The 20,693-nt window shown below is 49.1% G+C and overlaps 2 protein-coding genes across 3 annotated transcripts; both read right to left on the minus strand.

The window, feature by feature from the left end:
* Positions 1-817: 817 nt before the first annotated feature.
* On the minus strand, positions 818-1,981 carry CUNH19orf84 (chromosome unknown C19orf84 homolog). Its single transcript, XM_055613387.1, has 2 exons — positions 1,809-1,981; positions 818-1,349 (listed from the first exon to the last, which is right to left on the minus strand). The coding sequence occupies exons 1-2, from the start codon at positions 1,841-1,843 to the stop codon at positions 818-820; spliced, it is 567 nt and encodes a 188-aa protein (XP_055469362.1). The 5' UTR covers positions 1,844-1,981.
* Positions 1,982-9,041: 7,060 nt separating this feature from the next.
* On the minus strand, positions 9,042-17,355 carry Siglec10 (sialic acid binding Ig like lectin 10). Of its 2 annotated transcripts, XM_055613384.1 has the most exons (11): positions 17,098-17,355; positions 16,625-17,002; positions 16,210-16,488; positions 15,364-15,411; positions 14,777-15,040; positions 14,520-14,567; positions 14,166-14,423; positions 13,813-14,097; positions 13,507-13,594; positions 13,299-13,410; positions 9,042-9,566 (listed from the first exon to the last, which is right to left on the minus strand). In XM_055613384.1, exons 1-11 carry the CDS (start codon positions 17,291-17,293, stop codon positions 9,300-9,302), a joined length of 2,223 nt encoding a protein of 740 aa, XP_055469359.1. In that variant the 5' UTR covers positions 17,294-17,355; the 3' UTR covers positions 9,042-9,299. The 2 variants fall into 2 exon arrangements, with proteins under 2 accessions (XP_055469359.1, XP_055469360.1); XM_055613385.1 differs by lacking the exon at positions 13,813-14,097.
* Between the last annotated feature and the right edge of the window lie 3,338 nt (positions 17,356-20,693).

Here is a 20,693-nt window from a genome sequence, read left to right on the forward strand (position 1 = left end):
TGGGCCATGGCAGATGCTGGGTGTGGGGCCGGAGTTGAGCAGGGTGCTGTTGTAACATGAAGATGAATAGGGAGGTGGCGTGAGATGAGGTGAATAGGGAATGAGGATGAAGAAATGGGGAGTGAGCCCAGTCCCCTCTAGTGTTCCGTACAATCTTAGCACCCAGCCAACTGAGAGAGGAGAATTGGTGAGACTGGTTTTGAAACAAAGCAAAACAGATTGGGAATAATGGGAGACTGTGTGGCCCAGACCTTTAGTTGCAGATGCTTGGAAAACTGAGGCAGGAGGGTCGCAAGTTCAAGGCCAGCTTGGACATTTGGCAAGACCCTTTCTCAGTATAAAAATAAAAGAGGACTGCCGTTTACTTCAGAGTTTGACTAGCATTCCGGAGGCTAGTATGGAAAATAAAACCAGCAAATAAACAAATTAGGAATGAACATGGGTTTGGGTTGAAGGCCAAGAACAGAGTAGGGGGAGGTTGGTGAAGATGGGTTGATTGTGCAATGGAGAGAGGAAATGAGGAAATGCTTTTGGGTCTGGAAACGGGATTGGGGCGGCTGTGAGAACACTGAGAAAAAGCTCGGATAGGAGCAGGCGCTGGGATGCTGTGAGTTTGGGTGCGGGAGTTTTCTTATTCGGGATGTTAAGTCATTAAGTCAGGTTCAGGCTTTACCAGATGATCTTCAGGAGGCTGTTAGAGGTTGTGGTTTGGGGGCTGGGGAGAAGGTAGAGATGGTATTTCTTGGGGTACATCTGAAGGATTAAGAACACGGGGCTCTGGGAATACCCCGAGGTGACTGGGTGCTCTTCAGGGTCCTTAGTAGTCTGTCTCCCAGTCTTCAGAAACAGGCGCTGGGGGCAAGAGTGGCTCCAGTCCTCCAGCTTCCTTCTGCCCATCCTGGGATGGTGGTGTCACTGGCAGGGTCGTGGGGCCAGCCCCAGGGGGCCCTGCCATGCTCTTCTCCGGCTCTTCAGCTCTCCCGGGCCCCCATCGTGGCTGCCCTTGGGCCCTGCCCCGGCCCCGGGAAGGCCTGTGCCGAACCTCCCAGCCCCCGCGGGCCTGGCCTGATCTCCGGGGTGGCCTCCTGACTGTGTCTGGCCCGACGTGGCATGGCTGGGCGGAGCAAGAGCAAGGGGGTAAGGACTGCTGGAGGTTGTAGGTCCCCAGCAGGGCACTGTGTAGGAGGTAGGACAGAGTGTCCAGGCGGATGGGGACAGTGACAGAGGCCAGTTGCTCTGGGAGCCCTAGGTGGGCTGGGTCTAGGGTGCTCAGGAGCGAGGGTGGTAGGGCTGGGGCGGCTGAAGCAGGCCATGCCTCAGTCCCAGCTAACGGCAGAGAAGAGCTGTCCCTAGGAAGATAATAAGGCCGGTCAGTACATCACCAACTGCACCGCCTCCACGGGACACAGCCCCTGGGACTCCCTCCACCCACTGTCTCATTTCTCATTAGTTCCAGGACCCAACACGTCAGTTCCAATTCCCAGCTGCTCTGTCTAAGGCCTAACTGTGTAATTAATTATTTTACTTATTTGAGACAAGGTCTCAAGGAGCCAGGCTAGTCTCATACACTGCTCTGTAGCTGAGGGTGACCTTGAACTTCTGTTCCCTTTGCCCGCATATCCAGAAGTATCTTGCTCAACAGTTGGCCACCAGAGTCCTGGAGAGTTCCTAGGTCTTAATACCTGAGTCTGTTTGGTTTTTAAACAGTATGCTCAGGTCAAGACACTCCTTGCGCTAAAGTTGTCTGTCCCCTCTTCTTTGCAAGGCTCTTTCCTAGAAGGTTTTTTTTTTTTTTTTATCTCACTCACCCATTACACAAAGCCTCATCTTTTGGCTTGTCCATCTTCTCAGCCGTGTCTGAAGTCTTTTCTAGATCCTTCCGGAGCTTTAACAGAAAAGGGAGGGGCAAAAGAAACAGGGCAGGGCCTATAGGTAAAAAGCATGTAGCTCTGGGCGTGGCTACCGGAATGCAAGGAGCTGCCATTGGGCAGCCCGGAGTAGCCGCCCACCTAGACAGAAGCCAGCGGCAATTCAGATCCAGGGAGCACGCGAGGACCTAAGGGCTCTGTAATCCCAACTCGGAGCTTGGACCTATGGTTCTAGACCACAGGCCACCTCCCTCAGACTCAGAGGTCCAGCCGCAGCCTTCTTTCTTCAGACCCAGCGGCCCAGGATCTAGCCCCCTCCTTCAGATCCTCATCCTTCTCACTTAGACCCAGAGGTTCAGACACAGCCTCCTCCCCAAGGCCAAGGAGTGCAGACCCCAGCCTCTTCCTCAGACCCAGAGATGTAGGCCTAGATGCTTGTGGCTCTCTCTGTAGTTCTGCCGTTTCCTCAGGATGTTCTTAGGAATTGCTCTGAGTTTTAGACTGGGGACCCTCAGTCATGATAAACTTAGGCTTCCTAGGGGTGGATTCTGTTACCTTTGATCTCTGACTTGCTTTGTGACCTTCAGTCTACCTAGTAGATGAAGGCCGTACCTCCTTGTACCTAGGAAGTGTGTTGCACCCAGTCCCTAATCTGGGTAAGTAAGCCAGTAAGAAAGCTCTGGAGTCTGCTGCAAACTCCAATTTCTCTTTTGTTCTGTCCCTGTAAGAGGAGGCAGTGCAATTAGCTCTAAGTCACTGTGAAGGTCACAGTGGTTTAGAAATCAGCAGAGAGGAAGGCCCTGGGGAGGACGTGCTGATCGTGGGGTGACCTCCAACCTGCTAAAGTGAGGTCTCTCCTTTCATTGCTCTGCAGGGCTGCGGCCCCTCAGCCAAATTACTTCCCTTCTAGCTTTTAAGGCCTCACACTGTTGGGAAGCAGTAGTGTAGAGAGGCCTCAGTAAGCTGCTTGCGGTGTGTTCTGGGCATGGGCATCTATATTTGTCTCTGTGCATGTATGTGTACGCACATACGTGTGGGGGTTAAAGGATATCATTCTTCAAACCCCATACACCTGTTTTGAGACAGGTTCCTCACTAGTCAAGTGGGCAGGCTGCCATCACCCCCTAGGAACCCACCTGTCAGAGACCAACTGTGGTCACTGGTGCTCTCCTTCCACCGTGGTGGGTCCTGGGGACTCAAGTCACCAGGCTCGGCAGGATGTGCTCTTACCCACTAACCATCTTGAAGGCCTTTATTGTTTGTCTTTCAACCTGGAGATCAAACACACGCACACACACACTCACTCAGAGACAGACACACAGATACACCCCTCCCCAAACACTCACGGATGCACAGACAAACACACGGGCAGCTCAGATGACAGGTCAGATCGGCAGTATCTGGGATAGTAGAGGAAGCGGCACCCTTTGACATTCAGGATGGAGAATGCTCGGCAACTCTAGATTTTGTGTCAGGGCATCGGGGGAGGTAGGGGGATGATAAGGTGGGTGCCGGTGGGTACTGGCCCCAGGAAGTACCTTCTCTGGGGTGGGAGGCTGTTGCTGCACAGCTACGTATGCTGTGCTGCCCTCTAGAGGCTGAAGCCATCGGTGCAGGTGTGGGAGCCTTGCCGGTTCACCTGGGTTCCCAAGTCCTCATTTTTCTCTTCATTTCTTTTCAGAGTGGGATGGGAATGCGACCACTGTCGCATTCTCCTGCTTCAGAAGCTGTTCTTACAGCCATAAGAGAGTGCCACAAGCTGTGTGACTTATAAAAGGCAGAAAGTTACCCCTCACTGTTCTGCCAGCGGCCAAAAGGCTCAACATCTGGCAAGGTACCAGTGTGGACCCGTGTTAGGTAGAAAAGGCGGGTAAAGGGTTTGGGCTGAGTGTGAAGGCAAGACTAGGCTTGGGTGTGTTTATTCGCTTACTTACTTTGTGGATTGAAATTTTTTGGGTTGTTTTGTTTTGAGACAGAGTCTCACCATGGTAACCCCCGATGGGCCTGGGACTCGCTACGTAAAACAGTCTGGGCTCAAGTTCACAGAGACATGGCTCTCAAGTGCTCAGATTAAAGGGACTAAAAGCTGTGCTACCTGTAACAGAGCCTCATGTAGCTCAGGCTGGCCTCAAATTTGCTATGTAGCAGAGGATGACCTTATCCTCCCCATCCTCCTTACAAGAGTGAGCCGCCATGGCCTCTTTCTGCGATGCTGGTGGCTTCCTGCATGCTAGGCAAGCGCTCCCCTCTAACTAAGCTGAGTTCCACACACACACCGAGGAGCTATGTGTTATCATACAGTGGTGGGACTGGACAAGTTCTACTCCTTTGTTGTAGGGTCCCTCAAACTCACTATGTAGATCAGGCTGGCCTCACACTCAAAGAAATCCACCTGCCTCTGCCTCTCAAGTGCTGCTTTAAAGACGAGCACCATCATGCCTATCAAGAGGCCCTTGTTCTCTTGTCAAGAGACAAAAGAATTGGTGACTACCTCTTGGAGACTACCCGTGCCCTCAGGTAGTTCATCTTTCCGTTTGGGTCTTTTAACTTTAGTGCCCACGCCCCTCTATTGAGGGGCTGAAGAGATGGCTCAGTGCTTAAGAGCACTGGCTGCTCTTCCAAAGAGCCTGGGTTCAGTTCCCCGCACCCACCTGACAGCTCACAACCACCTGTAACTCCAGGTTTGGGGATCTGGTGGTCTCTTCTGAGCACCCCATGCAGCAGGCCTGTACATAGTACACTTACAGATATGTAGGCAAAACACTCCTAGCCATAAAGTCAGTGAATAAATCCTTATCTATACCCCCCAAGACAAAAAATTGAGAAAATTTCTTTGTGGCCAACCATGTCTGTAATGGAAGTTTTGGTTTCTTTGTAAACTCAGTTATGTTATGTAAATATGCTTTTGTTTTAATCCCAAGTGTGGGATTTTAGTTGGGCTATAGTTTGGCCACAGCTGGTAATTGTCACGTGCTGGGCATCACCTTTGGCAGCTGGCAACTGCCTTCCTCGAGCAGCACAGAGAGGGGCCTGGTCTAGGACCCTGAGAGTGTAAATATGCAGTCAAGAAAGAAACCATGTGGTGGCATTCAGTGTGGCATTCAGTGTTGGCGTGTGGCATGGAAAAGTTTGGAGAGACCAGAGACCAGAGACCCAGAGACAGTGTAGCGGTTTGGAGCAGACACACGGAGAGAAATGCTTCAGGGTGTAGCAGTGTGGAGGAGACTTCTGGCTGTGTCTGGGTTGAGGGAGATTGGTATAAAGACCTAAAAGAACCCCTTGACCCTCAACAGCCAGAGGAAGTAAAGGAGTTGGGGTCTCTCTACCCACTAACCTTTTCTCTCTCCTACTTAAGGTTTGGGTGTTGGTGGAAGGGAGGTAGAGGCCTAAACACCCCAAATAAAGTAGAGTTAAGAAAAAGACCGCTACAGGTGGCATTCTGCTGCACCCGCCCTCCTGCTTTTGCCCCAAGGAAAGCCCATTTTTGGATACTCACCATGCAGCTTGAGCCAAGAAAGGCCACAGTTATGGCCATTTAGGTCAAGAATCACTTGTCCCATTAGCAGTCATTGTATCCCCAAGACTTTTCAGACAAGGCTCAAAAGCGGGGATGAGATAAATAAAAAGTTCTCTCAAGTCAACTGATCTACCACTTCTAGGTCAGGTACCAGGGTGAACCAGAGTTGGCTGTGGGAGAGAAACTGGAATTTGAGTTGGGTTTAAGCTTTTAATTTAGGGTTGGGTTAAGCTTTATTGTTTATTCTATTCACTGCATTTCAATTAATTCTTTCCTCTCATCTTTTGGACCCCAGGGATAGAACCCAGGTCATCAGCTTGGCAGCAGGTACCTTTTACCTGCTAAACTGTCACCAGCCCAGGCAGAGTGTTAAAAAAAATTAGAACTGCGTACACATACACACACACACACACACACACACACACACACGCTTGCGCACATTAACACATATACAAATATACACATAAACATGGGTGGTGGGAGAGGCTCAAGTAGACCCTGGAGTGGGTGAACACTGCCGTTTTCAGGCTGGACACCGGAAAGCAGGGAAAGCAGGGAAAGCAGGCTGGGTGTCCGTGAGCAGCATAAGGGATGGCAGATGTTATTATAGTCTGCGTCAACTCTGAAGCCACACTTGAAGGTTTCTTTATCCTTGGAAAAAAAGTGAGTAACAGACTTGGGCAGAAGTCAGTTATTTCAAAATACGTGTGTTAAGGCCATGACTTCTGCAATAACGGCTTAGGACTTGAGGGAGAGCTGTTAGCACCCAGAACTCCCGGAAGTGTTGTGTTAATGGGTCAGGGTGGGAAAGAACACCAGGCTGGGAGTCAGGAGAGCCAGCTTGAACTTGAGGAATGGCCAGGACCCCTCCTCAACCCCTCCTCAACCCCTCCTCAACCCCTCCTCATCAGGGATCATTACCTTCAAGATGTGTAAGCACAAGAAAGCTTCATTTTGCTAATGGCAGATCCAGGCCTGTTTCTGTTAAAACCCTTTCCTGGGCCAGTATAATGGCTTATCAGGTTAGGATACTTGCAACCAAGTTGGAGGCCTGAGTTCAAGCCTCAGGTCCCACCTGATGGAAGGACAGAGCTGACTTCCCTAAGTTGTTCTCTGACCTTCAGATACAAAATGTATTTTTTTTGCTTTTTTTATTTTAAATTTTTTTATTAATTACACTTTATTTACTTTGTATCCTCCCTATAGTTCCCTCCCTCCTCCCTCCCCATCCCTCCCTTCTTCCTTCTTCTCCACGCATGCCCCTCCCCAAGTCCACTGGTAGGGGAGGTCTTCTTTTCCTTCCTTCTGATCCTAGTCTGTTAGGTCTCATCAGGAGTGGCTGCATTGTCTTCCTCTGTGGCCTGGTAAGGCTGCTTCCCCCTCAGGGGGAGGTGATCAAAGAGCAGGCCAATCAGTTCATGTCAGAGGCAGTCCCTCTTCCCATTACTATGGAGGCCACTTGGACACTGAACTGCCATGGGCTACATCTGTGCAGGGGTTCTGGGTTATCTCCATGCATGCTACTTGGTTGGACTATCAGTCTCAGGGAAGACTCATGTGCCCTGATTTTTTGGATCTTTTGCTCTCCTTGTGGAGCTCCTGCCCCCTCCAGGTCTTACTAACTCCCACTTCTTTCATAAGATTCCCTGCAATCTCCTCAAAGGTTGGCCATAAGTATCAGCATCTGCTTTGATAGTCTGCAGGGCAGAGTCTTTCAGAGGCCCTCTGTGTCAGGCTTCTAACTTGTTCCCTCTTTTCTCCTTTTTCTGATGTCCATCCTCTTTGCCTTTCTGGATGGAAATTCAGCATTTTAGCCAGAGTTCTCCCTCTTGATTAGTTTCTTTAGGTGTACAGATTTTAGTAGGTTTATCCTATATTATATGTCTATATGAGTGAGTATATACCGTGTGTGTCTTTCTGCTTCTGGGACAGCTCACTTAGGATGATCTTTTCCAGTTCCCACCATTTACCTGCAAATTTCATGAATTCATTGTTTTTTATTGCTGAGTAGTATTCCATTGTGTAGATGTACCATACTTTCTGTATCCTCAGTTGAGGGGCATCTTGGTTGTTTCCAGCTTCTGGCTGTTACAAATAAAGCTGCTACAAACATGGCTGAGCAAATATCCTTATTGTGTACTTGAGCTGCTTTTGGATATATGCCTAGGAGTGGTATGGTTGGATCTTGAGGAAGAGCTATTCCTAATTGTCTGAGAAAGACCAGATTGATTTCCAGAGTGGTTGTACAAGTTTACATTCCCACCAGCAGTGGAGGAGGGTTCCCCTTTCTCCACAACCTCTCCAGCATGCGCTGTCACTTGAGGTTTTGATCTTAGCCATTCTGATGGGTGTAAGGTGAAATCTCAGGGTCATTTTGATTTGCATTTCCCTGATGACTAATGACGTTGAGCATTTCTTTAAGTGTTTCTCTGCCATTTGATATTCCTCTATCGAGAATTCTCTGTTTAGTTCTGCATGGTACTGGCATAGAAACAGAATGGTGGATCAATGGAACTGAATAGTAGACCCAGAAATAAACCCACACATATATGGACACCTGATTTTTGACAAAGATGCCAAAACCATTCAATGGAAAAAAGATAGCATCTTTAACAAATGGTGCTGGTCTAACTGGGTGGCTACATGTAGAAAAATGCAAATAGATCCATACTTATCATCCTGCACAAAACTAAAGCCCCAAGTGGATCAAAGACCTCAATATAAAACCAGACACACTAAACCTGTTAGAAGAAAAAGTGGGGAAGAGCCTGGAACTCATTGACACAGGAGACAACCTACTGAGCAGAACACCAACAGCACAGGCTCTAAGAGCAACAATCAATAAATGGGACCTTATGAAACTGAAAAGCTTCTGTAAGGCAAAGACATTGTCATCAGAAGAAATTGGCTACCTACAGATTGGGAAAGAATCTTCACCAACCCTACCAAACTTGTAACTTCTCTTGAGAACTGGTACACAGAAGTGGAAATTTCTGATTTCCTTGAAGGCTGAGTTTTGTCATGTGATGGTATCATGATGACTGAGTCCGGTAATCCCCTAATGACCCACTAACCCTAATCATCAGGATGTAGATAAAAGAGGACTACAACCCTTTACAATCCCTACTAATCTCCTACCTAAGGTTACCGGTGGAGGAGAGTTGGAAGGGAGGAAAAGTTGCTTAAGAACCTTAAAGTAGGTTTGGTGAAAAATCTAAGCCCACAGTCCACTCTGAAACTAGCTTTGACACCTTCCAAGGGTTGTGCAATGCCTCTGACCTAACACCTTCTACCACGTCCCATCCCTGAAAGAGCACATCACTCCTCCACCTGCCAAAAAGTGGGCTACACATCTAGCACATGAGCCTTTGAGAGACACACTTAGAGCATACCCAAACAAAAGCTGTCATCTTTAAAGTAAATTGTTCTGCGCATTTGTCTATGTCACTTCCATGTGCGTGCATGTGTGTGAGCCGTGATGCAGATGAGGGGCGGGGGACTCAGAGAGCAGCTTGTGGGAGGGTCCTTCCACCGTGCGGATCCTGTAGATCAGTCTCAGAGTTCATCGGTCTTGGTGACAAGCACATCTACCCACCTGCTCCCTGCTCCTGCTCAGGATTATTTTTAAGGAGAGAATCTATATTTATTTATTTATTTGTTTGTTTGTTTGTTTGTTTATTGATTTATTTTTGAGACAAGGTTTCTCTGTGTAACATCCCTGGCTGTCCTGGACTCGCTTTGTAGACCAGGCTGGCCTAGAACTTACAGAGATTTGCCTGCCTCTGCCTCCCAAGTGCTAGAATCAAAGGCTTGTGCTATCATGTCCAACTAAAAAGCTGTGCTCTTTGGAGGCCTTCTTCACTGACGTACCGTTTTCCCTGTGGGTGGTCTCAGTCCTAAAGTCCAGGGTGCCCTCAGTGGAATCTGACTTCTGCATAATCAGAAGAGGCATCCTGGGCATCCTGGGTCTCCCCCAGTCTGAGGCGGGAGAAGGTGAGAGCAGCATAATGGAGTTCCTCTGGATTATGCTCAGAGACTGGGGCCTGAGAGGATGATCTGGGGCCTGGGCAGCCAGGAGGTGTTACATGTGGCTCCTCCTGGTTCTTCTTTGATTTAGGGGACTGAGCGTCCAGGGGCGGGACCCTGGAAGGAGTTTCTGGCTTGGCCTTGCAATTCCGAGCCTGAGGAGATAGCAAACATCCTTCATTTACTAACTCAGCAAGCAGTTGTACACCTAGCATTTGCCAGACACTGACTTAGGAACTGGGGCTCTAGCTTTGGGGGAACAAAAAAGGGAAAAAACAGCACATAAACAATGATGTAATAAAGGCAAGCATGAATGCTGTGAAGAAAAAAATAAAAAGCAGGGGTTGGAGCTGGAGAGATGGCTCAGCAGTTAAAAGTGCTTGCTGCACTTCCAGAGGACCCAAGTTTGCTTATCAGCACCCTCTTCTGGCAGATTCTACCCACCTAACTTCAGAGAATCTGAACCTTCTTTTGGCCCCTACAAAACTGCACCTATGCCTTCCCAGCTCTCTTCATATTCAGGAGAACCAGGCCTTAAGCCTAAGTCCTAGAGCTGCTATTTTCAGGCCTAGACACAGTCCAGACTCAAGAAACAGGCCTAAATGAAACCTTTTTACCATCCCTTTAGCTAAAAGGACAATAAATGTTCATAGCAGTTTCAACTATGTCTCATGGTAAATAACTAAATACAAAGGTCCCTCTCTAAAAACATATTTGAGAGATGTCTTAAGGTTGGTAAACATAAGTTATACATGTTCGAGAGTCTAAAAATGTGTCTTAAGGTTGGTAATGCAACTTGTAAATGTTTGAGGGTCTAAAAAATGTTTTAAGGTTGGTAAATGCAAGTTATAAAGGTTACAAGATCTAAGGTGATTTAAGGTATCTTAAATAGGTAAAAAGGCTTAATATTTCTTCCTGTTGTTATGCTACTGTTATATTGACTGTCCAGAGTTTTGACCTTTATTAATAGGACTCTAATGTATTAATCTAACTCTGATACAAAAACATTCCACTATACCACTATTCCACTACTATGGTCCTAAGCTCAAGATTGCAAGCCTCCATAATGTCTATGCTTATACTAAAGTTAAGATCAAGTGAGTTTCCCTTTTACTTCATAAAAGGCTTTTGCCTTTTCAGAGTTCACCTTAAAAAGTACTTATGCCGTTAACACATATGTCTACTGCCTTTTTCTCAATGCACAGTACAATTGTGATACGAACATGTCAAAATTTTATCTCCTTCTTAAAACTTAAAAGTAATTCTTGTAAGCTGCAAAAAGTCCACCTAAATCCACCTCTCAGGTCAATTGGACTACCGATAAGTACTATCTCAAAAGGTAGGGAAAGTCCCCTTTCCCTGGTTTTGGGACTTCCTTTCCTGGCTACCAGACTGCTGTTTACTGCATGCAACCACTGGCTGGATTGGTGAGTTCACTCCATTTTCTCAGCATAAACGCCTCTCTTGGTGGGGGAAGCTTGACCACAGAGCTCTGGCAACTTCCTACTATCTTTTGAGACAGAAGAACCCCCCTCAGCCGTAGCCTTAATTGTCTAGGTTTGACCCTCTATGCTGACCTCCATTTTAGGGCCACATTCTCCCTTGGGTGGTACGTCCCCTCTCACAGATGGTTCCTCTCCCCACTCGATTGCCCTCTTACCCGTTCATGGGAAGACCTAGCGCTAGGCAAACCATCGTGCTTCGGCCGTGCCTCACTGGGCACTGTGCCCCAGTCCCTGGCCAAGAGCTGACGAGCTATTGACCAGGCAGGACCCGCACTCGGAGTCACACTTTCCCTTGGGAAGCCACTGGAAGGTCTTGACTTCTCTGCCCCCAGTGGGAGATGCCCAGATGCCCGTCCCTCCAGACAGGCTGGAGAATTTCAGCTTTCTACACCTAGTGTCAGCTGGCACCAGGGCCTCTAAGTTCACATGCTTCTGTAACCAAACCTCACCTCAATGACAGGTCGAAAACAAAGCCTTTTTTAAATATTGCCAGTGATTGGGTAAATAAAGGTCCCTCCAGGTAGACAGAGGTTCCCATGTACAAGCCTCCTCGATCCAAACCTTTCAATGTATACCTACAGGATTTTCTCCCTACTCAACTTTATCTTTTGCCTATATATGTGTTTCAGTGTCCTGCCAGACACAGATGTTTCCTATAGCCACAACAGCACCAAAGCAGCTACAGGTGTTCAACTCTGACTTCATGGACTTCCAACAAGCTGCAGGTGTTCAGCTCTGACCTCACAGACTTTCAACAAGCTGCAGGTGTTCAACTCTGACCTCACAGACTTCCAACAAGCTGGACCTGCACCTTCCCTCCCATCCATGGATGTTCTTGCAGACCCTGGAAAGCATCAAAGCAGTCTATTCTTCCTGGACTTGGCCAACATTTCAGCCTTTGACCTCCCTACAGCGTCCCCAGTGTCAGCAGGACGTAGCCAGAAAAGAATCTATGCCCGTTATTCACTTGTTGTTAACAAAAGGCTGAAATGGTGTGCTTCAGGACCAGGACAAGTGGCTCCTGGTTCTCCCAGTGTTCCCCAGTCTCTACCTGATGCCTTGCATGGCTGGCAACTCTCTCTATTGACAACCCTTTACCCTAAATTTTCCAGGGCAGAGGCTTCCCCTACTCTTGACCTTGCAATCTGACCATTTTGTTGCTATAATTCTTCTCTCTCTCAACCTCTTGCATGACAACCAAGAGCTGCTTCCAATGAGCCTAAATTTATATACTTTAACTTACCTTATAAAAAGCAGCCCAAGCTCCCATTTTTAATTATAGAAAAAGGGAGGAATGTTAGTATTTTGGAACACAAGCTGCTTCTGGGTTGCCCAACAACCTATGACGTCATCATATGTCGCCAGCCAGGTGGTCACACCTGGAGGGCGTGGTTATCGTGTCCCTTAAAAGGGCCGATCCGACACGTGGTCTCTCTCTTACTCTTACTCTTACACTCTTCTCTTTCTCTTTCTCTGGGGCGCCCCATCCCTCCTTTCCCTCTCTTTCCCCACCATGCCCTGCTACCCACTTCCTCCATACCCCCCTAATAAACCTCTTGCAGAGAATACTGCTTGTCCCCCTGCTTCTTCTCATTTTTAGTTTTTAACAAACACTACTAAAGAAAAGTTAAAATTGGAAATTAAAAGAACAGGATTGTCTGTGATGACCACACGGTCAGTCTTGTAAGACACAGGTGGAAGCTGCCTGCTGTGAAGTCCCTGAAGATGGCATCAGAAATCCAAAGTAGGGAATCGGGGTGCTTTGAGCTGTGATTTTTCTTCACCTTTATGTTTTGGAATGATCAAAGAGTTATGGAAGTATCGGAAGTAGGCCCAAGTGATGACGAAAAAAGGGGGAGGAGCAAGGCATATGAGCCCAGGCAGATGACTTCGAGTTCTATGTTTAATCAGTAGGATGCACCATCTCACAAGGACATCAATAATTATTATGTAGGGCTGAGGATAATGTTCAGTGGTGCAGAACTTGTCTGGCATCTACCAAAGAGAGACTGGAAGTGTGGCTCAGTGGTAGAGTACCTGCTTAGAATCCCCCAGTGAGGGGATGAGTACGCCAGGCATGCATATGGCTCTGGGTTCTATCCCCAGCACAGCAACTACAAATTAAGTAGTTACACGTAGTTAGTCATGTGCTTGGTGGTGACATAATGGAAGAAATGGAAGCCACCTATGGAAAGGTTCTGTTCTGTTCCTTAGGCTTTGAAACAGGAAGATGTGAGGGTCTTAAGGGAGCCAGGGTTTGGACTTGGTCTTGGATGCTTTACCCACCTTTGTGTCTCTAAGGCAAAGCTGCAGGAGGTTAGGGAAGGGGATGGGACAGAATTAGAGGGAGTACTGACTTTGAAAGCCCAGTGGGCAACTCACCAGGGACCTGGTCTTGGGGAACACATTGATGTAATCCAGGACTGTGCTGCCGCGTGACAGCTTGGGTCTCAAGGTTTTGTCGTGGGATCCTTTCTTCTGTAGGGTCTTCACACTGAGGAGAGGGCGTCTGCCTTGCTATGTACCGTTCGGTCTGCCCTCTCCTGGGAGGCCCAGATCCCCGCTCCCTCATCAGTTCCTTCCAACTCACATGATCATGATGAGGCAGAGGGCGAGGAGGGCTGTAATGCCAAAGCCCAAAACTGCTCCCTTGGAGAATGCTGAGGGACTGTCCTTATCTGCAAAAGAATGAGCATTTCCCATGCCTACAGCACTGGGCACTCTGGACTCCAGTCCTACTGCATACTGTGCTTAAGCTCCTTCCTTTTTCCTTCTAGAAGACATGTCTGCATCCTAGGCTGGGCATCTTTGCTCTAACCACAGAGCCCCGCTGCAGACCCCACTTAGCTATAGAGAATACCCCCTCCATAGTCCCCTGGTCCCAAAGGGTCCTTACCAGGCAGCAGTAGGACAGAGGCGGTCTGGGCCCCATGGGTGTTCCTGGCCTCACAGCTGAGCCAGAGGCTGGGCCCCACCTCCCCAAAGAGGCTCACAGAGCTGTTGACCCAGGGCCCAAGTGAGCTGGAGGTGACCTTGAAGGAGGCATTGCTGCTGTTCCCCTCCAGCAGCCCCTCCCCCAGCCGCCAGCGCAGGGAGGGGGCAGGCCAGGCCCTGGAGGAGCAGCGGCAGTGCAGGCCCTCAGCCTCCCAGGAGCAGGAGGGGCTAGACATCTGCGGAGGGTCTGTGGGGAAGGAGAAGGGTCAGCAGGCGGCCCTCATCACAGGTCCCAGGTGGCCCTCCCCCACTCACAGTGCACAGAGAGGCTCAGGGAGATGCTCCGGGCACCCAGTGGGTTCTGTGCAGTACAGGTGAATTCCCCTTCGTGTTCCCTCTGGACCAGAGGCAGCTCCAGCACCCCAGGCTCTGAAGACTGCGTTGGGATCAGGGTCTGTGTCCCCCCAGCCCAGCTCAGACTGGCCGGGGGGTTGCTATAGGTGACACAGACTAGGTACAGGCTCTGGCCCTCCAGGACTGCGAGGGAGGTGACATTCCTGAGGATTTGCAACACTGGGGAGGACAGGAGGCAGAGTCAACAGGAGGCTCATCAATTGACGCCTCCCATCCCCCACCCAGATGTCCAGCTCCCTTTGCCCATCTATCTACCTGTCCTGTTCGCTTGGGAAACAGTTACTCTCAGGTCCTCTGGGGGATCTGCAATGAAGACAGGGAACTGGCTCCAGGCAGGCCAGGGCCTTCTCCCTGGGCAGAGCATTCCTCTCCTCCCAGCAATGGAGGCCAGGGGTGGGCAAATCCCTCACACAAGCAGCACAGCTGCACAGTGATGAGTGTTATAACCCTGTCCCTCCCTGTCCCTTCCTTCCCCTCCTCAGGACCAGGAGCCTTCCCTAGGTCACACTCACACAACACAGAGAGGTCCAGGGTACGTTGCTGGGACCCCAGCATGTTCTCTGCTTGGCAGGTGTAGCGTCCAGTGTCTGCAGCTTTTACCCAGCGCAGCTCCAGTGCCAGAGATCTGGAACCCACAGGGCTGGACCAAGAGAGGACTCGGTCCTCCAGGGCCCAGCTCAGTGCTGCAGGGGGCTGACTGTCAGCAGTACAGAGGAGGTGCAGAGACTGGCCTTGCTGGACTTCCAGATGTGGAGTGTCTCCAGGCAATTCTGCGACTAAAGAGACACACATGGAGAGGAGACAGAGACAGTGACAGAGAGAGAGAGAGGCATGAGGAGAGCAGTAGAGAGACACAGAAATATAGAAACAGAGGAAGAGGAGGGCCATAGAGATAGAGATGGATACAGACATAGAAATAGATAGACACAGATAGAGATAAAGATGGGCAGAGAGACAGAGATAAGGAAAGGGAGAGGAAGCAGGACAGAGGGTAGGGGGCAGCAGAAAGAGTTCAGGCCTGCCCCCACTTCTCTGTCCCTCTTGTCATTTCTCAAAGAGGACTGGGCCAACCTTACACCACCCCAGGAGACCCTCGTACCTGACACATTGTCACGGAAAATGCTGATAGCAAGAGATCTGGGGGCATCTGGGAGAAGATTATATGTCAACTTCAGAGGGGAATAGTATCTCAGCGAAAGAAAAGCGCCACCATCCCAGGGAAGACAAGTGAGCAGCCAGAAACGAAGCAACCATTGCCTCCCAGGGTGCGGGCACACCACAGGCGCACCCAGGATGGTGTGCCCGCATCCCTCCTTTTTGAACGTATGTGGTGAACATGCGTATGTGTACGGGTACACATTGGTGTGTGGGGCGTTGAGGTAGGGTGTCTTCCTGGGTCACCGCCCACACTGTTTGCCCAGTCAAGGTCTTCCACTGAGTCAGAGCTTGCCAGTGAGGTGGCCAGTCTTCCCAGCTAACTTTCCTCAGGCCCCGCTTGTTCTGCACCCCGCTCCCCCCACAAAGTGAAGAAGTTGCCAGTAGGGCCACAATGCCTGACCAGCTTTTACGTGTGTTCTGAGGGTTCACAGTCCATTCCACACACTTGTGTGTCAAACTCTTTATCAGCTGAGACATCTCTTGTCCTTCGAGACAAGATCTCATAGATTCTGGTCTGCATATGTCCTGTGCAGCCAAGGATGACCTAGATCTCCTGAGCCTCTTGCCCTCACCTCCCAAGTGCTGGCAGACAGATGGGCAACACCACCTCTCGTTTATGTGGTGCTGGGGATGGAAGCCAGGGCCTCGTGCATGCCAGGCAAGCACTCTACCAGCCAAGTCACATCCCCAGCGCACCGCCATGAACTCTCCCGAGCGTGGAGCTGGGGGACTCTCCACCTCCCACCGCCCGAACTCTACCTAGCCCCAAATACCACATCACACTCACAGGCCACGCTTAGTCGGACAGTCCTTTGCATGTTCTTCCTAGAGAACTCCAGCCGACACGTGAGCTCGGTGTCATGGTGCTCAAGTCTCGCGGTAAAGCTCAGCACAGAGTAATAGGAGAATTGCTGTCTGGGTTCTTGGGTGGAGACAGCAGCCCCCGTCCAGGAGAAAGAAGGAGCTGGGCATTGCTCAGAGGTCCAGGAAAACAGGCAGACAGCTGTCACTGGATGCCCAGGCTCCAGGATCTCAGGGATGAAGATATCTGGCTTCTGAGTCAGGGCTGAGGGAGAGGGCACCAACGCTGTGGCTCCAGCTGCTGCTCCCAGGAGCTGTCTTCTTTGCATCAGAGTTTATATTCCAGTGCCCCTCCCCCAGGGAGAAACAGGGAGTCCCTGCCTGTTATGTTGACCTCTTACCTTCCACTTGCAGAGTGAACCCATCCAGAAAACTGAATTTCTCAAATCCTCTCTCTATCCGGAAGAAATACCTTGCCGCGTCTCTCCAATACACATCTTTGATCAGCAAGGAACAGTCCCTTTTGAGGAGATCCCCAAGGAGCTGGAATCGCCCCTGGGTTCCTGGTTCTAGCAATTTGTTTTCATTATTTGTGGCCACTGGAAAGTCAAGTGATGGTTTTCTGATTTCTTTGAACCAGTAGCCATAAGCTGAGAAAGCATTATACCAGCGGGCCTCAGGGGAGGAGAAAGAGCAGGGCACCAAAATGCACAGACCCTCCTGTGCCTTCACGACTCTCTTCACCTGTAGGACATAGTCTCCCGCCTGAAGTTGAGACCCTGTAGGAGACAGAGGCTTAACCTGCGACCCCAGCCCCAGCCCCAACCCCAGCCCCAGCCCCAGTTTGGGTCACTCTGGCCTCTGGCCTACTCACCACACAACAGCAAGGACAGCAGAAGCAGCAGCAGTGACATCATAAAGAGGCCTCCTTCCCCATCTGGTCGGTGTTTGACTGGGGTGAAAGAGAAGGGGAAATATCGGCGGAAGCTGAGCGCTGGGAAGTGGTGCAAGACGCTGATGGCAAGTTGTGAGGCCGTTGATCTTTTTCTTTCTCTCCACTCCCCCCACATCCACTTGCCCACTGCATGTGTTGTGGGAAATTTGGAACTGGTCCTTCCCAGCCAAGTCTTCCTTCCCAGCTGGGAAGGAAGGGACAGGGCTATGTCTGGCCTGGGGACCTGGGTGTGGGTGGTTGTAGGTTGGGGGCTTTCCTTTAGGTGCTAGGTCAGTGAGAAAGCAGAAGTAAAAGTTTTGGTTGGTGCCTTTTGAAGGGAGTCCTTGTGGGTGCAGGGGAATGAGACTTCCTGGCCAAACTGATGTTCAGATTTTTTAAAAATGGGTAATCATTTTATTTCTTGGTAGGAAAATGTCCCAAACACTTGTTGGATTCTTCTCATGCCAAAAAAAAAAAAAAAGTTTCTTTTGTCTGATGTTCAAATGTAACTGGGTATTTCTTACTGCACTGTTTTTCTTTCCTTGTGCTAACTCGGGAAGTACAGACTTGTCTTAGTCTACCGCTTCATCGCCCCTGGCGTGCGACTGACCTTCTGTTGCAGCCTGCTGTTTGAGACAAAGCCTCAGCCATCTTTGTCTTCAGCTTCCATTTTGTTTCTAAGGGGAAATTGAGTTCAAAGTTTTAAACTTTTCAACTCTGCTTCCTAGAAGTGGTTGTTCATAGCTGACCTTGTGATTCAATAGTGTCACAACTCATACTTGGCTATCTATACACTTGGCTACAGTCTGGTTGCACTCTTGTTATCTATACAGCTGGTTGCAGTCAGTTGTATAGAGTGGAAAACCTTCACTCACCTCACCTAGAACCAATCAGCTTAACGGTTAGCTGATAATATTTTGTCTGGCTAGCCAGAAACGTAATATTGCTTTGTACTGCTCCTACCATGTCTCTTGCATTTGGTTAATTTTCTATAAAAAGCCTGTTGTGAGGTCTTGTAGATGTCACAGGTAGGCTCCCGAGTCCGTACTGTGGCCCTGATCGATCAGCCTGGAAAAGACGTTCCAATAAACCATCCATACCTAACTGAGACCAGAGTCTGGGTAGTTTGTGAGGCTATTCGTATACCAGAACACTTTGAACTCCAGCAGTACCCATAGTCTTCAATACTATTCCCCATTTTTCTTTCCTCTTTGGTCAGAGAGCTGAAGATCCTGCTTGTAATCTCTGCATTGATGAGGCTTTCCATATCTGGGGCTGACACTGGTACTAGGAATCCAGGAACCCCAAAAGCCAAAGGGTGTGCAGTGTGTGTGTTTCCCAAAGGCTCCTGTGTTTGAAGCTTGATTCCTGGTGTTGCTGCTTTGAAAGTTCATGGAACCTTTGGGGCAGGGTCAAAGGTTAACAGAGGTGGCTCACTGGGATGGGGCAGGTCTCCAAGGATTAGAGGGCTGCCTTGACGCCTTTCCACACCTGAGTGGAAAGATGCCTCCTGCTCTCAGCACAGAAAGGAGCCAGTCGGTCCCCACATCCTGCTTTCCTTGCCACAGTGGGCTGCGCTCTCTGACCTGTGAGCCAAAATGTTTCCTCCCTGAAGTTTCTTCTGTGCAGTATCTGATCACAGCAGTGAAAAGAGCAACTGAGATTTTCTTTAAGATGCTGCCCTGTTACCTGGTCTTCCTTTTAAAGAAAGATTTATTTTACTTTTACTTCTGTGTGTTTGTGTATGGATTTTGTGTGTGTGTGTGTGTGTGTGTGTGTGTGTGTGTGTGTGTGCAAATCAGTGCAGTCACCGTTGGAAGCCAGATGTTGGATCCTCTGGAGCTGGAGTTACAGGCAGTTGCGAGGCGCCTGGCATGGGTTCTGGGAACCACATTCTGGTCTTCTGGAAGAACACTATGACTCTTAATCACTGAGCCCTCTCTCTAGCACCCTTACCCGATCCTTCCCAAAATGATTCTTTGTGCTCATCATCAACCTCTGTGCATTTGTGGATCCAGCACAGTGCTTGATGGGAGAGGAGTACAACAGTGAACTCCACAAGGTGTCTGACCTGAGGAGTATCTGGCTTGGCAAATAAAGAATCTATAAACTTCAAAAGCCCATAATATGGGGGTTCTGGGCCTAGCATTCATGACAGGCTTTATGGATGGAGTGCTCATTTATTCCTGTTCAAAAGAAAACACAACAGCTATCCTGGAGGAAGTGACCATTAGCTGTTTCTGCCTGAATCCCTTTAAAAATAACGTTTTATTTATTCTTTGAAAGAAATCATATATTTATACACTGAATACTGATCATATCTACCCACCACCAATTACCTCCAAATACCCCTAGTATTCCCCCATCCTCCCCATGCTGTGTAGCGTATGAAATTTTCTACCCTCTAGGGGAGCTCATTAGGGGTTCTAAGAAGAGATGAAACATGCCATTCTGTAAAGAAGCTTGTTAAGTTCAGAAAACATACAACTCAAAGGCTTCAGGAAGTCTCTGAAACATAGCAAACTCATTAGCTCTCTCCTTCTCTAGGCGTACAGAAGCAGTAAGGGCTTCTGAGAGGTACTCTCAGACAAACTGGGCATCCTAAAGAGGCTCAGCCCACCTGAGCCACCCAGAAGAAGCAGGGACCTGGTGAACTGCTTGGAAGAGACACTCTCCTGTTGAGTGTCTGTGAGTTGTGTGGCTCGCTTATCGGGTGGTTGTTGCACAGCTGCCAAAAGTTTCTCCACCAGGGACAGAGCCCTAGGCTCTTCCCCAGCCGTTGCTGGGGTGGAAGTTTTCCTGGCTTGATCTTTGCACCATGTTTGGTTCTCATGTTCGCTGGATTGGCTGGTGTGAAATATGGTAGGAAAATATGTTGGTCTCTGGGTTTTGCTTCAAGAGATACAACCAGTCACGGACTAAAAGCATAAATAAAGTGTCTATCCAGAGTATGCAAAGTTTGCCCTGACCAATATTCCCCTAATACTAAAGCATGCACAGAGCTTACACTGTGTCAGGGATCACACACAATTCAGAAATGTCTTAAAGTACATGGGCTGACATACAGAGGCTGCTTGCCAGCACTATTTCCTACTATCTGTCTGCTACTATCATCCATTCGCCCACCCACCCACCCATCTATCCATTCATCCATCCATCCATCCATCCATCCATCCATCCATCCATCCACCTACCTACCTACTTACCTACCTACCTACCTACCTACCTACCTACCTACCTACCTACCTACTTATCTAATGCTATGAATGTAGGCTGGGCAGCTGGGAACTTGCTATTTAATTCAAACTGACCTTGAACACAGGATTCTTCTGCTTCAGCCTCCCGAGTGCTGGGATTATAGGCATGCACACCACATCCATAGTGTCATTGTTAGCTCCAGCTGCTACTTGCCACACCCGGGAAAAGGAAACCTCAACTGAGGAATTCCCTTCATTGAAATGGCCTGTGGACGCATCTATGGAATATTTTCTTAAGCTGGTCCAGGCTGCCTTGGGCAGTGCCATTGCTGAGTAGTT

The sequence above is a fragment of the Psammomys obesus genome, unplaced genomic scaffold (assembly GCF_907164565.1).
Source record: "Psammomys obesus unplaced genomic scaffold, mPsaObe1.curated_primary_1811, whole genome shotgun sequence".
In the NCBI taxonomy this organism is placed as follows: domain Eukaryota; kingdom Metazoa; phylum Chordata; class Mammalia; order Rodentia; family Muridae; genus Psammomys; species Psammomys obesus.

Bases quoted from the DNA above. Each gene is read 5' to 3' on its own strand.
- CUNH19orf84 (XM_055613387.1), bottom strand. From the start codon at position 1,843: ATGGACAAGCCAAAAGATGAGGCTTTGTGTAATGG. The intron at 1,350-1,808 runs GTGAGTGAGATA...TTATCTTCCTAG, and splicing joins GATGAGGCTTTGTGTAATGG to GGACAGCTCTTCTCTGCCGT.
- Siglec10 (XM_055613384.1), bottom strand. From the start codon at position 17,293: ATGTGGGGGGAGTGGAGAGAAAGAAAAAGATCAACGGCCTCACAACTT. The intron at 17,003-17,097 runs GTGAGTAGGCCA...TGTCTCCTACAG, and splicing joins GCTGTCCTTGCTGTTGTGTG to GGTCTCAACTTCAGGCGGGA. The intron at 13,411-13,506 runs GTGAGTTGGAAG...CCCTCTCCTCAG, and splicing joins CTCTGCCTCATCATGATCAT to TGTGAAGACCCTACAGAAGA.